Source organism: Geotrypetes seraphini, chromosome 8 (assembly GCF_902459505.1).
Source record: "Geotrypetes seraphini chromosome 8, aGeoSer1.1, whole genome shotgun sequence".
In the NCBI taxonomy this organism is placed as follows: Eukaryota; Metazoa; Chordata; class Amphibia; order Gymnophiona; family Dermophiidae; genus Geotrypetes; species Geotrypetes seraphini.
The window spans coordinates 126,455,283-126,474,581 of record NC_047091.1 but is presented as its reverse complement, the minus strand read 5'-3'; the positions used below and the strand labels follow the sequence as shown (position 1 = coordinate 126,474,581).

The 19,299-nt window shown below is 43.5% G+C and overlaps 1 protein-coding gene across 6 annotated transcripts in view; it reads right to left on the bottom strand.

Moving 5' to 3' along the window:
- Positions 1-19,299, bottom strand: part of SGTA (small glutamine rich tetratricopeptide repeat containing alpha) — an 87,365-nt gene that overhangs the window by 22,151 nt on the left and 45,915 nt on the right. For all 6 annotated transcript variants that reach the window (XM_033956178.1, XM_033956179.1, XM_033956176.1 and 3 more), the window contains 2 exons: positions 17,447-17,585; positions 1,991-2,053 (listed from right to left, as the gene is read on the bottom strand). In XM_033956178.1, coding sequence (XP_033812069.1) covers positions 1,991-2,053; positions 17,447-17,585 — 202 coding nt within the window. The remainder of the gene's footprint in view (positions 1-1,990; positions 2,054-17,446; positions 17,586-19,299) is intronic.

Here is a 19,299-nt window from a genome sequence, read left to right as displayed (position 1 = left end):
GTTCGTGCTTGAGCAAGTCCCTTGGGATTTCAGGGGGGATAGACAGTTCCATTTAAATCTTAGGGAACAGTATTGGATTTTCCAATTACAATCTGTCTATCCCAATGGTCTCAACGAAAGTGTGGAATGGAACACTATCATTTAACTGGATTTCTTGTGGGGGCTTCGTGTCTGGGTTACAGGTTAGATTCCAGGTTCGGGTTTTGGTTGTTTCTTCTTCTCTGTCTCTCTTTCTAATCCTGCGGTTGTGTGTATATGGGCGTACTCTCGCCCCTTTGTGTGATTGGTTGGTGTATGGTTGTATGATTGGTTGGTTTGTGCATGACGTCGCCTTTTGATCCGTTTTAAGCGCGAGTGTTGCTCCGCCCGTGCACCCCGCCCTCCAGCCGACCTCTTCGTTTTTGCTTTCGTCGGGGGTCAGGTTCCTGAAGAAGGGCTCCTCCCTGAAACCAGCGTGGTTGAACCTTTTCTCCTGGTGCGGTTTTTGCTCGTTAATGTGTGAGAAGTGTCTCAGATAAGTATTTTTTTTCAACTTGTATGTGATTTTTTGTTTTTGATTTTGCTGAATGTTTTTGGGGGGTCTGGCTGGCAGGGTTTTGTTTGGGGGTCGCTCAGGTATTTTTTGTTGAATTACATTTGATTTATTCACTGATTTATTATTTGAATGATTTATTGAATTACTTAATTTGCAGCACACCAGGGTGCTCGATGATGGTGTGGGGGTGGAGGCTTATCGCCTTGACCCAGAAGTGAAGTGCCGGAGCTGGACTCCTATCGCTGATGGTTCACACTGAGAGCACCCTTCACTTATATTATATTATATTATAATCACATGATTCTGGTTGTGAGTTGTGAATATAGGTTTAGTTCCCTGAGCGCCCTTCAAACAAACCCTGAAGTGACTTGAATTGCCTCGTTACGTTGTTTCTATTGTGAACAGTTCTGCCTATATCTATATTTTTCTCCCTTCTCTTACTATTTCTACTTCCTCTTTGAAGAACCAGATCCATCTTTTTCCACTGACCTTGTTTAACCAGCCTTACACAGAGATTTGTCATCTTTTCAATGATGACCAACATTCCTGTCTGATTCTTGACATTGCTAGGAAGGCCTTACCCCTCATCCCCCCAATCCTTCGCACTCCTGTTCCACTGCGCATGCGCCTTCAATTCACAGCCACCATACTCTAGCTCTTTGCCCTGGCGCTCCCCTATGATGTCACTTCCGGGTCCCACGACTAGAAGTGATATCAGAAGGAGAGCTGGCGCGGGCAGCAAGTTAGAGATGCTGCTTGCATCGGGGAAGCTAAACAGATATGGGGGAAGGGATGGGGAGCGCGTGTGGCACAGAAGACATAAGAGGGCACTGCCCCAGGCGCCTCCCACCCTTGCTACACAACTGGTTCCAGCTCACATCTGGCAAACTCAAGACCCCCTACAAACAAGATTTCTTCTTTGCATACCACCCTGGTGATACTGCTTATATCAAAACTTTACCTCCTTCTGATGTGCCTACAGGTATATAAACTTCTCTCTGGTTTTTCCTGAGCAACCCAGTTATTCAGTTTCTCCCTGCTCTTCTCCTAATTCAGTTGGTATTGTTTTACTCTCTCTCTTCCCACTATCTCTCCTAAGAATATTCTAACCTAGGATGGCAATATCCTACATTTTATTGTGTTCCAAGTGGTTCCTGCTCCCTCTTATTTTAAGCTTACTTGCTTAACAACAGAGAGCAGGCTCAAGATTCCTTCTAGATTTAACTACTACTACTACTACTACTAATAACTTTATTCTTCTATACCGCCACAGACGGTGCTAAACTAAGTTTGTAGCTACAGTACTTTTTTATATACATTTTTAATAACTAAATATAAAACAAAACTGCACGCAGAGCAAAAGATAAGAATCTGTCTGGACAGTGAACCCTCTTCTTCCATATCACCAAGTTCAGGCGACACAAGTCTATATACAAAGTGTCTATGCATACTTACCATGCTCAAGAAGCCTGGATTATTCAGCAAACCTGCTAAATCGAATCCTCCAGCTCCACCTGTCTTGTAGGAAACAAATGCAGAAGAAAGATTCACTGGGTAGTTCAGTTACTATGATCTTCCTTTCATAACCAAGTACACTTCCCCTTCCCCATTCAAAGTTTCGACACTCGCGATTTCACATATTCGCGATTTTTTGGGGGGAGGGGGAACCCACCCATAGTTTAGCATGTTCCCGCCTCTCTCCAGCCTTCCCCCCAGCATCCTGGCCTTACCTGGTGGTCTAGCGGGCTTTCAGGGCAGGAGCAATCTTCCTGTTGTGAGCTCCCATCATAGTCTTGAGAGACTAAGGGAACTCACGGCAGTCATTTCCTATTGGCGATCTGCACGGGGCAGGAGCGTAAGAAGGTCGCTCTTGCCCCGAAAGCCTGCTAGACCACCAAGTAAGGCCAGGATGCAGGGGGGGAGGTGGGGATAGGTCAGAGCCGGACGAGAAGATATTCGCGATTTTTCCCTATTCGCGGTCCGGCTCTGCCCCTATCCCCCGTGAATACCAAGGGAGAAGTGTATCTGTTTCTATCATTGTAATCATTAGACGATAAAGCTGGAAAACTTAGAATTAGCAGGTTGGGGTATTATATGGAAGCTAGCCTTCAAAAAGGAAGGTCTACATGTGTTCTAGAAACCTACTACTACTTATTTCTATAGTGCTGTTAGACATACGCAGAGATGTACATTAAACATGTAAGAGATAATCCCTGCTCAATAGAGATTACAATCTAATTAAAAAAGACAAACAGGACAAATAGGGGTTAAGGAATTTCTCACAGAGGGAAAGATAAAAACAGACGTGGGTACTTTACAAGTGAGTGGAGGATTAGGAGTTAAAAGCAGCCTCAAAAAAGTGGGTTTTTAGCCTAGACTTGAAATCTTACCATGATCAGTTTAGAATGATAAAAAGGATATGTGAAAACATCAGGCAGGGTTTGGTGTAAACCAAAAAGCATACAAGAAGAAATGTAGAGGGAAGCTCAAGAAGATAAATAAACCTTATTAGTTTAGAAACATAGAAATAGACGGCAGACAAGGACCACAGACCACCTAGTCTGCCCACCCCTACCTTTCTCTGTGAATAGATCCCACGTGTCTATTCCATTTGGCCTTAAAATCAGGCACGCTGCTGGCCTCAATCACCTGAAGTGGAAGACAATTCCAGCGATCAACCACCCTTTCACTGAAAAAGAATTTCCTGGTGTCACCGTGCAGTTTCCCGCCCCTGATTTTCCACGGATGCCCTCTTGTTGCCGTGGGACCCTTGAAAAAGAAGATATCTTCTTCCACCTCGATGCGGCTCGTGAGATACTTGAACGTCTTGATCATGTCTCCCCTCTCTCTGCGTTCCTCGAGTGAGTATAGCTGTAATTTATCTAGCCGTTCCTCGTTCCTTGGCTGAGGCTTGCTCCACTTGATTGGCAGTCTTCATGTCCTCACTAATGATCACCCCTAAGTCTCGTTCTGCTACAGTTCTTGTTAGGATCTCGCCATTAAGGGTGTAAGTCTTGCATGGATTTTGGCTGCCCAGGTGCATGACTTTGCATTTTTTGGCATTGAAGCTGAGTTGCCAGGTCCTAGACCAGCACTCCAGTAGGGTAGGTCGTGCATCATGTTGTCGGGCATTGAGTTTTTGTCTGTTGTGCTTTTGCCCACTACATTGTATAGTTTGGCATCATCGGCGAAAAATGTTATTTTACCTCGGAGCCCCTCTGCCAAGTCTCTTATAAAGATGTTGAATAGGATCGGGCCCAAGACCGAGCCCTGCGGCACTCCACTGATCACCTCCGTCGTTTCGGAGGGGGCGCCGTTCACCACTACCCTCTGAAGCCTACCTCCAAGCCAGTTCCCAACCCATTTTGTCAATGTGTCGCCCAATCCTATAGAACTCATCTTGCTCAGCAACCTGCGGTGTGGTATGCTATCGAATGCTTTGCTGAAGTCCAGGTATACGATGTCCAGGGACTCCCCAACATCCAGCTTCCCCGTCACCTAGTCAAAGAAGCTGATCAGGTTGGATTGGCAGGATCTCCCCTTGGTAAATCCATGTTGATGGGGATCCCGTAGATTCTCCTCGTTCAGGATCGTATCCAGTTGGCGTTTGATCAGAGTTTCCATTAGTTTGCTCACTATTGATGTGAGACTCACTGGTCTGTAGTTCGCTGCCTCCATCCTGGATCCTTTTTTGTGGAATGGAATGACGTTAGCCGTCTTCCAGTCCAACGGGACTCTACCTGTACTGAGGGAGAGATTGAAGAGCGCGGATAGTGGTTCTGCCCAAGACATCACTCAACTCCCTGAGCACCCTGGGGTGTAGGTTGTCAGGCCCCATTGGCTTGTTAACCTTGAGCTTAGACAGCTCACAGTAGATACTGTTGGGCGTAAACTCGAAATTACTAAACGGGTCTACTGAGCCATCCCTTGTCTGTAGCTAAGGGCCGAGTCCCGGTGCCTCGCGGGTGAAGACTGAGCAGAAGTATTTATTTAACAGTTTGGCTTTTTCCGAGTTCGTTTCTACATAGTTTCCGTCTGGTTTCCTAAGGCGTACTATCCCGCCTGTGTTTCTATTTCTGTCACTGATATACCTGAAGAAGGATTTATCTCCCTTCTGGATGTTCTTCGCTAGAGACTCCTCCATGCGGAATTTGGCCTCCCTAACTGTTGTTTTGACAGCTCTTGACTTGGCCAGATAGTCTTCTCTAGAGTCCTGCTTCCCTGATTGTTTGTAAAAGATGAATACTTTTTTCTTCTCTTTGATGAGGTCCGAGATCTCCGCAGAGAACCACTGTAGCTTACTGTTCCTTCGCCGTTTACTTACCAAGTTTATTAGTTTTTAATATCCCGACCATAAATATCCCGACCATCCTGGCCGGTTAACAATGTTTTATAAAGGCTAAAAAATTTATAAGATGAAGTGAACGTAAATGACATAGACTAGACTAACTGGAAAGTGAGGAAAGTACGGGAAGGAGGGGAGAAATTACATAATTTAGTAAGAAGAGAGAAGATGGGGAGGGGATAGAACACGAAGGATAGGGTAGCTTTGTTGAGGCAAATACTTACTCGCGGTAAGAAGTAGAAAAAAGAGAGAGAAAGAAAGAAAAATGGGAAGAAAAAATAAAAATAAAAAATATTTAGAGCAAGATTTGGGAGAAGGAAAAGAGTGATTTAGGTTCATTCGAAGGCATCTTGAAATAAAAAAGTCTTTAAGCTAGTCTTGAATTTGATTAAATTTTGTTCATCGCGTAAAAATTGTGGAAGAGAGTTCCATAAAGTAGGTGCAGTTACTGCAAAATTAGTTTTTCGGGTGTAGTAGAATTCTTTTAGGGAAGGGATGAAAAGGAGTTTTTGGTCAGTGGATCTTAACGTACGAGGAGAACATTGTGGAATTAATAGTTTATCAAGATGATGAGAAAGTTTAATTTTAAAGGAAAGTAAGATGATTTTATAAGTGATGCGATGGGTGATGGGGAGCCAATGGGCCTCTTTAAGAAGAGGAGTAACATGATCAAATTTACCTTTTTTGTATATTAGTTTTATAGCAGAGTTTTGTATTAATTGCAGTCGTTGTAATTCTTTTTGAGGGAGTCCGTTTAGAAGGGAGTTACAGTAGTCTAGGTGGGAAATAACTAGGGAATGAGTTAAGATATTGATTGAGTTAGTATCTAGGATGGGACAGAGTGATCGAATAATACGAAGTTTAAAAAAGCAGATTTTTACGACCGAACTTATGTGGTCATGAAAAGTAAGCTCTCTATCGAAGGTGACACCAAGAAGTTTTATTTTGGTTAGCATTTGTATTGGTAGAGATTTGATAGAGATTGTTCCTAATAATGATTCAGATGTTTTGATTGGAAGAAGAAGCCCGCAAGATTTATCGATATTAAGCGAGAGTTTGTTTAAATGTAACCAGTCGCTTATGATGTTCAGTTTATTGTTTATTTCTTTTATTTCTAAAATGTTAGAAGTATTGATTGGGTGAAGGAGTTGTATATCATCGGCGTAGGCGTAAATTGTAAATCCTATAGATTGCGCCAAAGTAAGAAGCGGAGATAGAAAAATGTTGAAAAGTAAAGGAGATAAGATTGAGCCTTGAGGGATTCCAAATGTTTGTGGTATGATTGGAGCAGTTTCATTTTTTGCTCGGACTTTGGAGCAGCGTTCGTGAAAATAGGATGCGAACCAAGAAAGGGCACTACCTGTAATACCGCAGTCTTTTAATCTGGAGAGAAGAAGAGAATGATCGATAGTGTCAAAGGCTGCAGACAGGTCAAGAGAGATTAGAATAATAGATTTCTGATGATCGTGATGGTAGTGTATAGTTGAAATAAGTCCTAGTAGAGATAGTTCTGTGGAGTGTGAAGAGCGGAAACCGGTTTGGCATGGATGAAGGGCGTGGGTTTTCTCGAGAAAATCTGTTAGTTGAGTGTGAATAATTTTTTCCGTAAGTTTAGAGATTAAAGGTAGATTGGCTATAGGTAAGGTAAGGTAGGATCTGTATTGAGTTGTTTGAGCTTAGGAAAGATGAGAGCAGTTTTCCAAGGGATTGGAACCAAGCTGTCAGAAAGAGATTTGGAAATCATTTCCCAAAGGTATGGGCCGAAGAAAAGAAGAATTTTTTAAGAAGTGATGGAGGAAAGCTTTCCAAAAGGTTATTAGAGGAATTGAGCGATTGTAGAATGAGAAATAGATGAGATAAAGAGGGCATTTTAAAGTTAGCAAAGAAGCTGAAAGGTAGTAGAGTCGAATCAACAGATGTTAGTAAGTAGCATATGAGAAATAGGAGTCTGTGGGATGAAAGGAGGTATGAGAATAGTTTGGTAAGAGATAAGTAGTGAGGGGATGAAGTCAGAGTTAGAAGGAGCTGCATGAAGGAGCGCATAAAGGAGCAGGACCTGATTTTACATAGCGGTTGGTTGCCTCCTGTATGGTGGCTTTCAGAGTCGACCACATTTCTTCCACGTTATCGGTTTCTGCTTGGTATTGCAGCGCCTGATGAACGAAATCTCCCATGTCTTCGAAGTTTGTGTCCTTCAATTTGAGGACCTTGGTCAGTGTGGTAGATTTAGTGAAATCTTTCCTGAGATTGAACCATACCATGTTGTGGTCACTGGAGGCCAACGTGTCGCCCACCGAGACCTCTGTGACACTTTCTCCATTGGTAAGTATCAGGTCCAGTATTGACTGATCCCTTGTTGGCTCCAACACCAGTTGCCGGTGTCTTGCTCCCTTCATAGAGTTTAATAGCCGGAAGCAGAGGAAAGTGTGTCCCAATCCACATCAGGCATGTTGAAGTCACCTAACAATACTGTGTCCCCACGCAAGGTGATATTCTCTATGTCTCCGATTAATTCCATATCTTGGTCATCCTGTTGTCTTGGGGGTCTATATATTACGCCAAAATATAGGCATTTGTCCTTTCCCCTGGCCAAATTTACCCAAAGGGATTCCCCTGTGTACTGGACATCTGCGATTCTGGTGACCTTAATGTCATCTTTAGTATATAGTGCTACACCTCCTCCCATTTTGCCCTCCCTGTCACGGCGAAGCAAGTTGTAATCCGGTATGACCATGTCCCACCCGTGGGAGTCTGTGAGCCAGGTCTCAGATATCGCCACCACATCCAGGTCAGCGTTCCTCATTTCTGTTTCCAGTTCCAGGATCTTGTTTCCGAGACTGTGGGCGTTGACGTACATAGTAGAGGTCTGCACGGGAACGGGGATCCCGCGGGTTCCCCCCCTGGCCCACGGGACTCCCACGGGGATGCCCCCCTGACCCACGGGACTCCCACGGGGACGCCCCCTGGCCCACGGGACTCCCACGGGGATGAAAACAGCCTACCTAAATTCTGGCGATGCAGGCGTACAGCTTACAAGTCCGGTGTCGCGGCGGGAAATAGCCATGCTGAGCAGTGAGCTCAGCACATACACAGATGAAAGCCTTGCTTGCTGATTGGTCCAGCGGCCCCGCCCCGCCGTGCCGCCAGACCAATCAGCAAGCAAGGCTTTCATCTGTGTACGTGCTGAGCTCACTGCTCAGCATGGCTATTTCCCGCCGCGACGCCAGACTTGTAAGCTGCACGCCTGAAAAAGAAATCATCCTGGCTGGGGTCGGTGTCATGCTCCGGAGATCTACAGCCTTCCTATCGCCCTCTCCCTTCTACCTGCTTCCGGCCACATCCCCTGCTCCGCGGCTCTATTCGGCAACTCAGCAGCAGCGGTCGACACAAGCTTCTGACGTCGGGGCCTACCCTCTGCGAGTCCCGCTTGTTTCAACTTCCTTTTTCCACAAAGGCGGGACTCGTAGAGGGAATGCCTCGATGTCGGCAGCTTGTCTTGATCACCGCTGCTGACGAGTTGCTGAAGAGAGCCGCGGAGCAGGGGGGTGTTGCCAGGTGCAGGTAGAAGGGAGAGGGCCAGATGCAGGACTCGTGGGTAAGGGAGGAGAAGAGAGAGGGAGAGGGGAGGGAAACAAAAGGAAATATTTCATACTGGGCTGGGCCGGAGTGGAGGGAGGGTGGAAAGATTCTGGCTACCGGGTGCAGTAACAAAGGAAAAGGGGGGAAAGCTGAAAATGGAGATAGTGACACAAAGAAGAGAAAGAGTAAGCAGGACCTACTGAATAAGGATAGAGATACAGAGGGGACATGAAGAGGAGGTGAAATAGAGACATAGAAGTAATGCTGAAAAAGTGTGGGGGGGGGGAGATAAAGACATTGAAAAGGCAAATGGTGAACATGGGGTAAAGACAAGGACAGAGACAAATGAAGATTCTGAAAAAGTGGTGAGATAGGGCTATAGGTGAGATGGACACAAAGAAGGGTGATGCTGGAAAATAGGTGGAATGGTAATTCTGACAAACACAGAAGGGAAATGCTGGATCAAGGAGAGATGGGGCTCAGGCTGGATGGAATGAGGAGAAATGCCTTGTTGGCCCGGAACTTCCTCTCCTACGTCAGAATTGACGTCAGGGAGCGGAATGCTGGTCAGCGCGACGCTTCTGCAGGGAAAGCTTGGGACAGTGGTGGCTTGGGGGCTATTCCCCGATGGCGGTGGCAGCAAACCGAGTGGCTTGGGGGAGGGCACGGAGAAAGAAAGAAAGGGGGCAGACAGGGAGACAGAAAGAAGGGGGAACAGGGAGACAGAAAGAAAAAGTTGGGGGAGAGAATGAGGTCTGGAGGAGAGGAAACATACAGGAGGATGAAAGAAAGGAAGAAAGATTGGATGCACAGTCAGAAGAAGAAAGTGCAACCAGAGACTCATGAAATCACCAAACAGCAAAGGTAGGAAAAATGATTTTATTTTCAATTTAGTGATCAAAATGTGTCTGTTTTGAGAATTTATATCTGCTGTCTATATTTTGCACTATGGCTCCCTTTTACTAAACCGCAATATCGTTTTTTAGCGCAGGGAGCCTATGAGCATTGAGAGCAGCGCGAGGCATTCAGCGTAACTCCCTGTGCTAAAACCTACTATTGTGGTTTAGTAAAAAGGGAGGGGGTGTATTTGTCTATTTTTGTATTTTGTTACCGAGGTGACATTGCATAGAGTCATCTGCCGTGACCTCTTTGAAAAAACCTGGAATATGAATAATTAACATTTTCTCTGCCTTTCATTGTGCTTTGTGTTTTTTAAAAATTTTATTGTTGGTAGATCATTTTGACTTAGTCATTATAAAGTAGCTCGCAAGCCCATAAAGTGTGGGCACCCCTGCTCTTACTCTGGGTCACCAGACCTCCCTCACGGCACACACACGGCAAATGGAAGAAAGAGGAGAATTTTTGGTCGTAGGGAAGAAGGTACAGAATGTGATAGGGAAGAAAAAGATGAGAGTGAGAAATGTGGCAAGGGAACAATGGGACAGATTGAAAGGGATGCAAGAGGGAGGAATATTGGACAGTGGTGAAGGGAATGGAGGGAGAGATGTGGCATAGTGTTGGAGAGGGGTGATAGAAGGAGAAATGTTGGGCATGGGGCTGGTGGGCAGGCACGAAAGATGAGAAAGAGATAAATGCTGGACCATGGTAGGGGGAACCAATGGACAGCAACAGAAGAATTTACAGAAGATGGGAAAGCGGAAAAAAGAAACTGGGACCAACTTTATGGAAAAATAAGTCTCCAGACAACGAAGGTAAAAAACGGAATTTATTGACTAAAATATGTTAGCTTTGGGAAATGTATATGGCAGATGTCTTTGTTTTGTGTTCAAAAGAAAAGGAAATGCATTTCTGGTTTTATTTCTACAGTGTTGAAGTACTTGTTGACCCTTGCTGTGACTAGTGGGGATCCCCAAGCACCGCCAGCAGAGGACCTCCTCTAGAGATGGCCAGAACTCCCCTCCACCAAGCGCAGCAGTCGCTGGCAGCATCCATGAGCCACTGAGGTGCCAGCATCTGTGACTCAGGGACGCTACTGCTGCCTGCCAAGCTTGGCAAAAGGGACCCCCGGCCAACTGCAAAGGAAGTCCTCAGCTGACAGTTTGTGGGTTCTCATCAGCTGAGTATTTATATTTTATATTTACATTAGAGGTTCTGGTAGAAACCCATTTACAAAGTATGTATTCTTCCCAATTAATATTTCCAAATTAATAAAGTCTCTTTGCTTATTTGTAAATTGGTCTCTACCAGAGCCTAAATTTAATTAGGTAGCATAATTAAATAAAATAACTATTTCTGAAGTTTATAGGGAAGGATGGTGACGGAGGGGATTCCTCGCGGGGACGGAGGGATTCCTCACGGGGACAGGTGGGGACGGAGGGATTCCTCACGGGGACGGGTGGGATTTCTGTCCCCGCGCAACTCTCTAGTACATAGCCCTCCATGTTGTATGTTTGTTACATCTCAGTGGGGATATTCCCGCTTAAGCTACTTGGACACTTTAAGCATTAATTGCATGTTTTGTACTCTCCCTAGACCCAGAACTACAATGTGCACCTATCCCGGACTCTTCTAAAACTTATTTTCCCCAATTACTCCAGAAAATTCCAAATAGTTCAAAACAAATTGTTACTCTTAAAAAAAAAAAAAAAAGTCTGATTACTGATTCAAGAGGCAATTTGAAGGTAGTAACTCTGTATAGTGAAATGTGAACTGTTTTAGCATGAAAAAAATATGGGAATTAATTCAGTTGAATCTGGAAAAGTACACAATTAAGTAAAAATGGACAAACATGAAGCTATTAGTCAAGGACAGCATGAAAATGTGCCTTTGAAGTCCTTGTTTTTGATGTCTAGAAAATGCCCGTTGCAGTAATACAAATTAATTTGCGACAACTACCCCACTTTCTCATGTTTTGATCCATGAAGTGGTTTGTCTAACTTGAAGAAACTTTGTAGGATCCTAGTATATCTGAGAATTACTGGCTACAGTCTAACTTGGCCTCATCAAACCTGGCAGAAAGAAAAATTTCGTTTTACCTACTGATTTTCTTTCAAGTCCAACCAGACCAGTCCAGAACCAATGGGTTATGTCAGTCAATTGGCAGATAGAGACAGAGGAGCTATGTGCTCTGCACTACAAAAGGCACCGTGCAGCCCCAGCTCATCCATATTTTTGTAACAAAGCAATGAAGAAAGAAAACAAGCATTTGATGATCAGCAAGAGGAGAGGAGCCAAGATGGTGGCAACAGCAGTGTTGTCTCTGACACACCAATATTATTCCAAAAAAGAAGGGGAAGGTGAGGGGATATCCCCCAGAACCCACATCACAGCTCCCTGTAACTAATACCAGCTCCATGGATGATTTTATTTGGCGTGAAGGAAAAGGTCTTTCAGCTGCCAGCAAGTTGCTGGCTGGTGCCATACTGCTGCTAGAAGGATTGGTTTTAGAAGTTGGCTCTGATATATCATTATTTTTCCAAATGTGGACCCCTCATCACCACTACAACCAGTGATGGCTAGTCCTTAGGATCCTATCGAAGACAACCAACAAATTTTGGAGACTTCTGGAACACAGTCTTTGATATCTGCTACACTTGCGATTACACTTGCTTTATCTTCTTATCTCAACTGGCTTCTGTGTTTGTTTTTCCAAAAAGAAAAATATCTTTTTGAGGGTTGTCAGGTTAGCTTGTCCAACCTTTTTCTATCAGGGGCTACTCACATAACTGACTCACATAACTTCAATCATAGTGCGATACAGAGGCATTATAACATTCTTAGTCTTGTTTACCATCCCTTTTCTAATAATTCCTAACATCTTGTTTGCTTTCTTGGTTGCCACTGCATATTGGATGGAAGGTTTCAACGTATTGTCCACAATGACACCCAGATCTTTTTCTTGAGTGTTGACCCCCAAGGTGGACCCTAGCATCCGGTAACTATGATTTGGATTATTCTTCTAAATGTGCATCACTTTGCATTTGTCTATATTAAATTTCATCTGCTATTTGGACACCCAGTCTTCTAATTTCCTAAGTCTTCCTGCAGTTTTTCACAGTCCGCTTGTGTTTTAATAACTTTGAACAATATAGTGTCATCTGCAAATTTAATCACCTCACTGGTAGTTCCAATTTCCAGATCATTTATAAATAAGTTAAATAGCACTAGTCCCAGTACAGATCCCTGCTGCACACCACCCAAGAAGGGGCGAAAAGAGACCTCCTTCTCAGGCACTAAAAAGGAAAAATTATGTAGGGTGAAGCTCCTGAGGGGGGCACCGGAAACACAGCTTGGAGAACAAGCAACACCGAAGAGCTAGATGAAATGCTTGCCACTCCCACACCAGGAAAACCAAGACCGGAGAAACACACCTGGGCCAGAGCACAACCTAAAGGCAGAGACCCCAGAACGGAAACCAACCAAGCTCAGGCACAGAAAACGGAAATCGCAGACCGGCCCTAAAGCCAGAACTGGTTTCTAGCCACAAATGGCCAGCACAAGCCAAAAGCCTGGAGGAGAACCTACAGGGACCTGAAGAAAAGAAGGGTGACTCCTGATTTACCAGTCTGCCTGGCCCAAGACCATGCCTAACAATGAAAAAAAAATGGGACAAGGCCACCAAAACTCCGCAGAGAAAAGCCAGGACCATGAGAGCCAGAATAGCCAAGCTTAGGTTGGAAAAAAGCAGCAAGTCTGCATCCTGAGGGCTCCTAAACGCCAAAACCCCATCTATTGGAACTGGTGTCGGAGAGCAAAAACCATGACCAATGCCTACGCTAATGAGGGACACAATCCCCTCCCCACCCCCACCCCCATCCACCACCAGAGTGGGGAAAAGATGTTCAAAGGATCTGACTAGAAACAGAAGGGGCCTTTTATTGCAAGCATTGCACATTTGCACTATCAGGTGCATCGGCAAGAACAGGACCACTCAGCGAACCTCTGGCTGGAGGACAACTAAGAGAGGGACCTGCTTAGGCCCGTCCATTGGAGTAAAGAGCTCCGGAACTCCGCAGAAGCCAGGACGATACGACACAGCAGAGCCACAGCCATTCTGACAGCAGACACTCCTGACCTTCCCAGATCCAAAAGGAGAGCAGGAAGGGACCATTGTTTCTTCCCTGAAGGCAAGGCCACCCACCAAGAATGCATCCCCTGCCAGGACACACACCGCCGCTACTGAGGAGGAGATGAAAAGATTGGGGGCAGCTGGACCCGCCAGAGATAAGATTGCTCCCAGAGAGATCACAATGGTGGAATGCACTTCCCCAATATATTAGAACTGAACAGGACATTACAACTTTTAAAAAATTACTAAAAACTTATTTATTTAAAGACGCTTTTACTCCTGATTGACCGAAGAATACCTTTTAATATTGGCGTAAACCTTATTGTTTTATTCCTTTTAAATACTTTTAAACCTTATTGTTTTATTCCTTTTAAATAAATAATCAGAAAAAAATCTAAAAAAAAAAACTTACTTAAAGATCATCTTTAATCTCAAAGTGTTTTTTTGCTTTAGAGATAGCCTTATCTTGTGCTTTGATAAAGTTTAACCTAGCCTTTTGTTTTTCCCTTTTTTTCTAACCCAACATTGTAACTTTAATTTATTCCTTACCCCTCATGTATGTTTTGGATGAAATTTATAGTGTAATATGTCAATATTTGTTATATTTTAGTTTCTTGAATATTTTCACTCAGATTATGTACATCGCCTAGAAATTTTTTAATAGGCGATTCATCAAATATTTAATAAAACTTGAAACTTGAAAACTTGAACTGAGAATTAAAGACAGACGTTCTTGCCCAAAGGAGAAGCTGCCTCAGAAGATTGGACAGCCGAGGCAAGGGTGGCAGAGCAGAAAATGATGGCTGTTCCTGCCAAAGCAATAGGAGCCGTTGCTATCTTAGATAACACACGCTGAGGAGAAGGCCCAAAGCACTGAAGCAGAAATCCCCTGGGGAAACCCCCGCCAAAGAAAACTGCCAAAGACTGCACCACTTTAGCAGTAAGGGACCCCCTGAAATTCCCGGCAATAGAGAGCGGAGGAGAAAAAAAAAAAAAAGACTCCTGGAGAGTGGTCAGAACTGCAGCAAGGAATTCCCCCCAAGTTGGCCAACTGACGTTGAAGCAACAGTAAGGAAGCCCCTTTCTATTTTATTTTCCACTATATTGTTCTTTTAAATTTAGAATTGTAAACCATCTAGATATTCTTTAATAGATGGTATTATCAAGTTTCAAGTTTTATTACCATTTGATGAATCGCTTATACAAATTTTCTAAGCGATGTACAATTTAAAAAGCCACTAGTTAGTGGTCTCACATACAATTGGATAAAAAAAACAAACAACATACAGATTAAATAAATCAACTAACATTTTTGCAGTCGTATTAAAGACAGACATGATTGAAAGAGGAAAGAGGGGAAAAGTTACAACTTCATTCTATATTGGAAATTACATAAAAGGAAAAAAGGGAGGGAAAGGGGTTAATGGAAAGGGAAAGGGAGGGAAAGGGGTTAATGTGGTTGATATCTGTAACAAAATGTGAAGGGTCCAAGATAAGGCATATTAAACATCAAAAGCGTCTTGAAACAAAAAAGTTTTTAATAATTTTTTAAAAGATGAAAGATCTTTTTCATTTCTAATATAATGTGGCAGTGAATTCCACAATTTAGGAGCCATAACAGAAAACATATCATTTCTTCTTGTGCCAACGATTTTCAAAGAGGGAATTGTTAGTAAGTTTGAAGAAGATGATCGTAGAGAACGCGGGGCATTGTATGGAATAATCATTCTTGTCATAAATTGTGGTTCGTTAAAGATTAGTACTTTGAATACTAAAAATAGAATCTTAAAGTTAATTCGGTGGGAAATAGGAAGCCAGTGTGATTTAATCATTAGTGGTGTAACATGATCATATTTTTTCGCTTTATGAATAAGTTTTATTGCCGTATTTTGAATTATCTGAAGAATAAACTTAGAAACTTGGAATCCTGGGGTCTTCTCCACAGGACCGACAGTGCATCAGCGCTAAGGGAGACCCTGGCCATGCTGGCGTGATTGCTATTGGCGACAGGGGAATCCCGGGGCTTCTCCACAGGACCAACATTACAGCAGCATGAAGGGAGTCCCCTTCCATATCAGCCTGATCGCCAACAGTGGCAGGGGAATCCCAGGGCCTCTCCACAACCGTCCACCTCGGAGAAGCCCAGCAAACCACCGAAAATGTTCCAAACAGCAGAGCGGCTGGCCAAACAAAAAAGAATCTGCAGGCAGAGCAACTGACATATACCGAAGCTGCCCATAAACTGCCGACGCCGAGTGGCAGACTGACAATGGAGCTGCCAGCAGAGCAATCGACCAAACCGGAATTGCACAGAATTTGCCGACACTAGAAGCAAAACAGAACAGAACTTGCATCCAGCGCAAGAGGAAGAAAGATCAAGCTACTTTCCACTAGGCAGATGGGTAGACCCCACTGGCGCAGCCAGGAGGAAGCTGAAGCACCTGTACAAAACCTTTTGGGGGGGGGGGCTCGACAACTAGAGTACAGCACCCCTGTTGTTGTTGTTTTTTTTGTTGTTGTTGTCGTGTAATACACACAGAAAATAAAAGAATACAGGCTCTCTAAGCTATAGTCAATGAACAAAAGCAGAGATGTACAGTTGAGGCACCACTAAACAAAATTGGGGTGTTGGGGGGGGGAGACCCGGCCGCCAGAGAATAACTCCACTGAGGAAAAGAAGAGCATACCCCACAGGATCTCTAAGCTGTAGCCAATGCACCAGGGGCAGAGGCACTACTAAACAAAAAGAAGAGGAGGTGAGGGGAATGGGGGGAGGGACCCAGCCATCCGAGTGTAATACCCCTGAGGTAAAGAAGGGATCCCCTTGGGACACTACCTCAGTCCAGGTAAGAAAGGCCAGTAAAAATCACTGCCTATCCCCTCCAACAGTCTAGCTCTGAACTAAAGGCCTACACAAGACTGCACAGACTTACCACTCCACCTACTGGAGACTGAGAACCGACCGATTCTATGAGGGACTGCATAGCCCACTTGTACTGTTAGAATTCAGAGTGTTCTCAGTCTCCTGCTGGCAGAGGAGCGTAAACCCATCTGTCTGTGCCGGTCTGGAGGGACATTAAAGAAGTAAAGAAATTCCATCAATAAATGTGTTATAAGCCATTGCAGATCTAGTCTCACTTTAATGATGGGGCCCCACACAAACTTGGAAGAGCCAGCAAAGTTAACCTGTAGCCTCTCTCACAGTTAAAAAATGTTTCCAATCACAGCAAAACTTGGAGAGTATCAGGTTTACATTCCTCGCAACCAAAGAGCTGTTAAATAAAATGGTTCCTTCAGAGTACAGAAACTCCATATTAAAACAAAGGCTGACCAAATTTCAGTTTTGTGCCACAAGTACCTCGAAATCTGGGTTCGGCCATGTTTCAGGTTTACTCAAAAAACACTGGTGCATGATCAGCTGAAACCAAACCCTTTCCCCCATGATAACAATGCAAACAGTCTCTGCCTACTGCTCTTCCACCACCCAAATGTCTTCTCTAGGACTACCTCAGAAGCTCCGGTAGTCTAAGTAGCATCTTTGGCAAAGAAGTGCTCCTATTCATTTCTGTCCATGCTAGCTTCACAGTCAAAATGGCTGCTAAGACTGCCTCAGAATGTAGCAGCATCCGTTTTGAAATTGGAGCCGACATGGGCAGGAGAGGCTAGAGACTGCCCCTGTCAATGCCAATTTCAATCTCAAAAATTGGCTACCGCGATTGGAGCCGGTATGGGCAAGAGCAATTGAAGATCACTTCGGCATCAAAGAGGCTGTTAGATTACTGGGGCTTCTAAAGGTAGGCCCAGGAAGAGCAGAGACTGTGGTCAGGAGGGAGAGGGAGGTGGGTGATGGTTTTAGTCAAAACTGAAAATCCTGGTTTCAGTCACTCTCTATAACATGCCCAGAATACTCATGGGATGGACAACCAGCAAACAGAGGAGCACCAAGTAGTACACTTACTGGGCTAGGAGTTTCTCTCATCTTTTGTTCTGCTATCTTCAGATTTGATTTATATGTTTCATTGTCTGGATCCAGTGTCAGTGCCTTCTGATAATAAACAACAGCTTCTCTGTGCTTATTCAAACTTGAAAGGGCCAATCTAAAAAAAAAAAATTTCATACAATTAAATAAGTAATGATAGATACCTCATTTGAAACTTTCAGGAGATTGTGGCCTCTTTCCTCAGTTTCCTACACAAGATGGGCTCAGCTAACTTGTCAACAGACAGGTGTCCTTTCTTCTTTATCTATACTGACTAAACTATGCTATCTCCCAGACAGAGTAAGGAGCATAAAAGCAACAGAGGGACTGTGGGGACATAACAGTTTGCTTAATACATGCATTATTGCACAACACAAAAAACAATATGGCAGCAAGGTTCATTTAGCCTGTACATCTCCCCTTCCTAGTGCAACACTGTAGGTTCTAATTTATTTCCAGCTAAGCCATTCCTTCACCAACACTAAAAACTGTTTCATGATTCCATGAATTTCTGTCTGGTTAGTACTCTACTCTTCAAAAAATACATAAAACCTATTTAACACGACCAGTTCCTTCCCAAGCTCCACCTACCACATTGTCTACTCCTATCAAATCTAAAATGTTCAAATTACCCAACATGTATTACCTTAATTTCTCGACAATTCATATGTAATCCGCCTATATATCTTGTAACTTCATGACAATTCTTATGTAATCTGCCTTGAACCGCAAGGTAATGGCGGAATAGAAATCACTAATGTAATGTAATGTACATATCTGGTCTCACAGAATATAGAGAGTACTCAAAGATGCTCTTATCTTTAGTAAAAGGGCTCCAAAGAGGGATTTTTTTCTTTTGTTTGTTTTTTCTTTTAATTTTTTATTGTAAAGCAAAACAAAAGTAATATATATACTAGACAACAACATTTTTGAACAAATAAGCCTCCCTCCCTCTTAGAAAGCTTCTCTTCCAATCAAAAGTGCTGGGCCCCAAAGAGTCATTCAATAAATATTGTTTCTATAAAGCCCTGAGTGTAGAAATTAAACAGCTTTGCTTTCTCAATTGGGGTTTTTTTCAGCTTACTTGTATGTTTATTTACAAGTTACTTATAATCACCCTTCTTCAAAAGATATCAAAACAGTTTACATAAAAATAAAAATTTGAAGAAAAAAAGTAGGAAATTTTGGAATAGTAAAAAAAAAAATTCAAACTACAGCAACTCCTCAGGTTTAAACGACCCACCCTCCTGCAGTTAAAACATCTTCATGCATTAACTTCAGATAGAGATTAGGTTTTTACTAGAGAATGACACAGGGAAAAAATGTGTCCCCCATCTCCGCCCCGTCCCCATGAGCTTGTCTCCATGAGCTCAGTCTCCATGCTCTTCCCGTCCCTGTCCCCGCCCCCGCAAACCATCTGATCCCATCCACACAAGCCTCAAAAAGTTTTATACTGAACTTTATTTTATTAAAGTATATAAAGAAATAATATTCTGTACAATTGTCATTTTATAAATCAAAGTTCTGGCTGCTGATCTAGAGAAAGAGATCTTCAGCTGGCAGGGTACAACTAACTTCAGTTGGCACAACTAATATACTATTTTATCCTAAGGCAAAAAAAAAGAAAGAACACGACTTTTATTTTTCTCTCAACAAGCAGCCGGAAGTCATGTGCGGCTGCCGGAATCTTCTCCTCTGACGCAACTTCCTATTTCCGGTTACATCAGAGGAGAAGTTTCAGGCAGCTGCATGCGACTTCAGAAAAGGCTCCAGCTGCATGTTGAGAGAAAAATAAAAATCACCAGTGAAGTTAAGGGGAAGGATGGAGATAC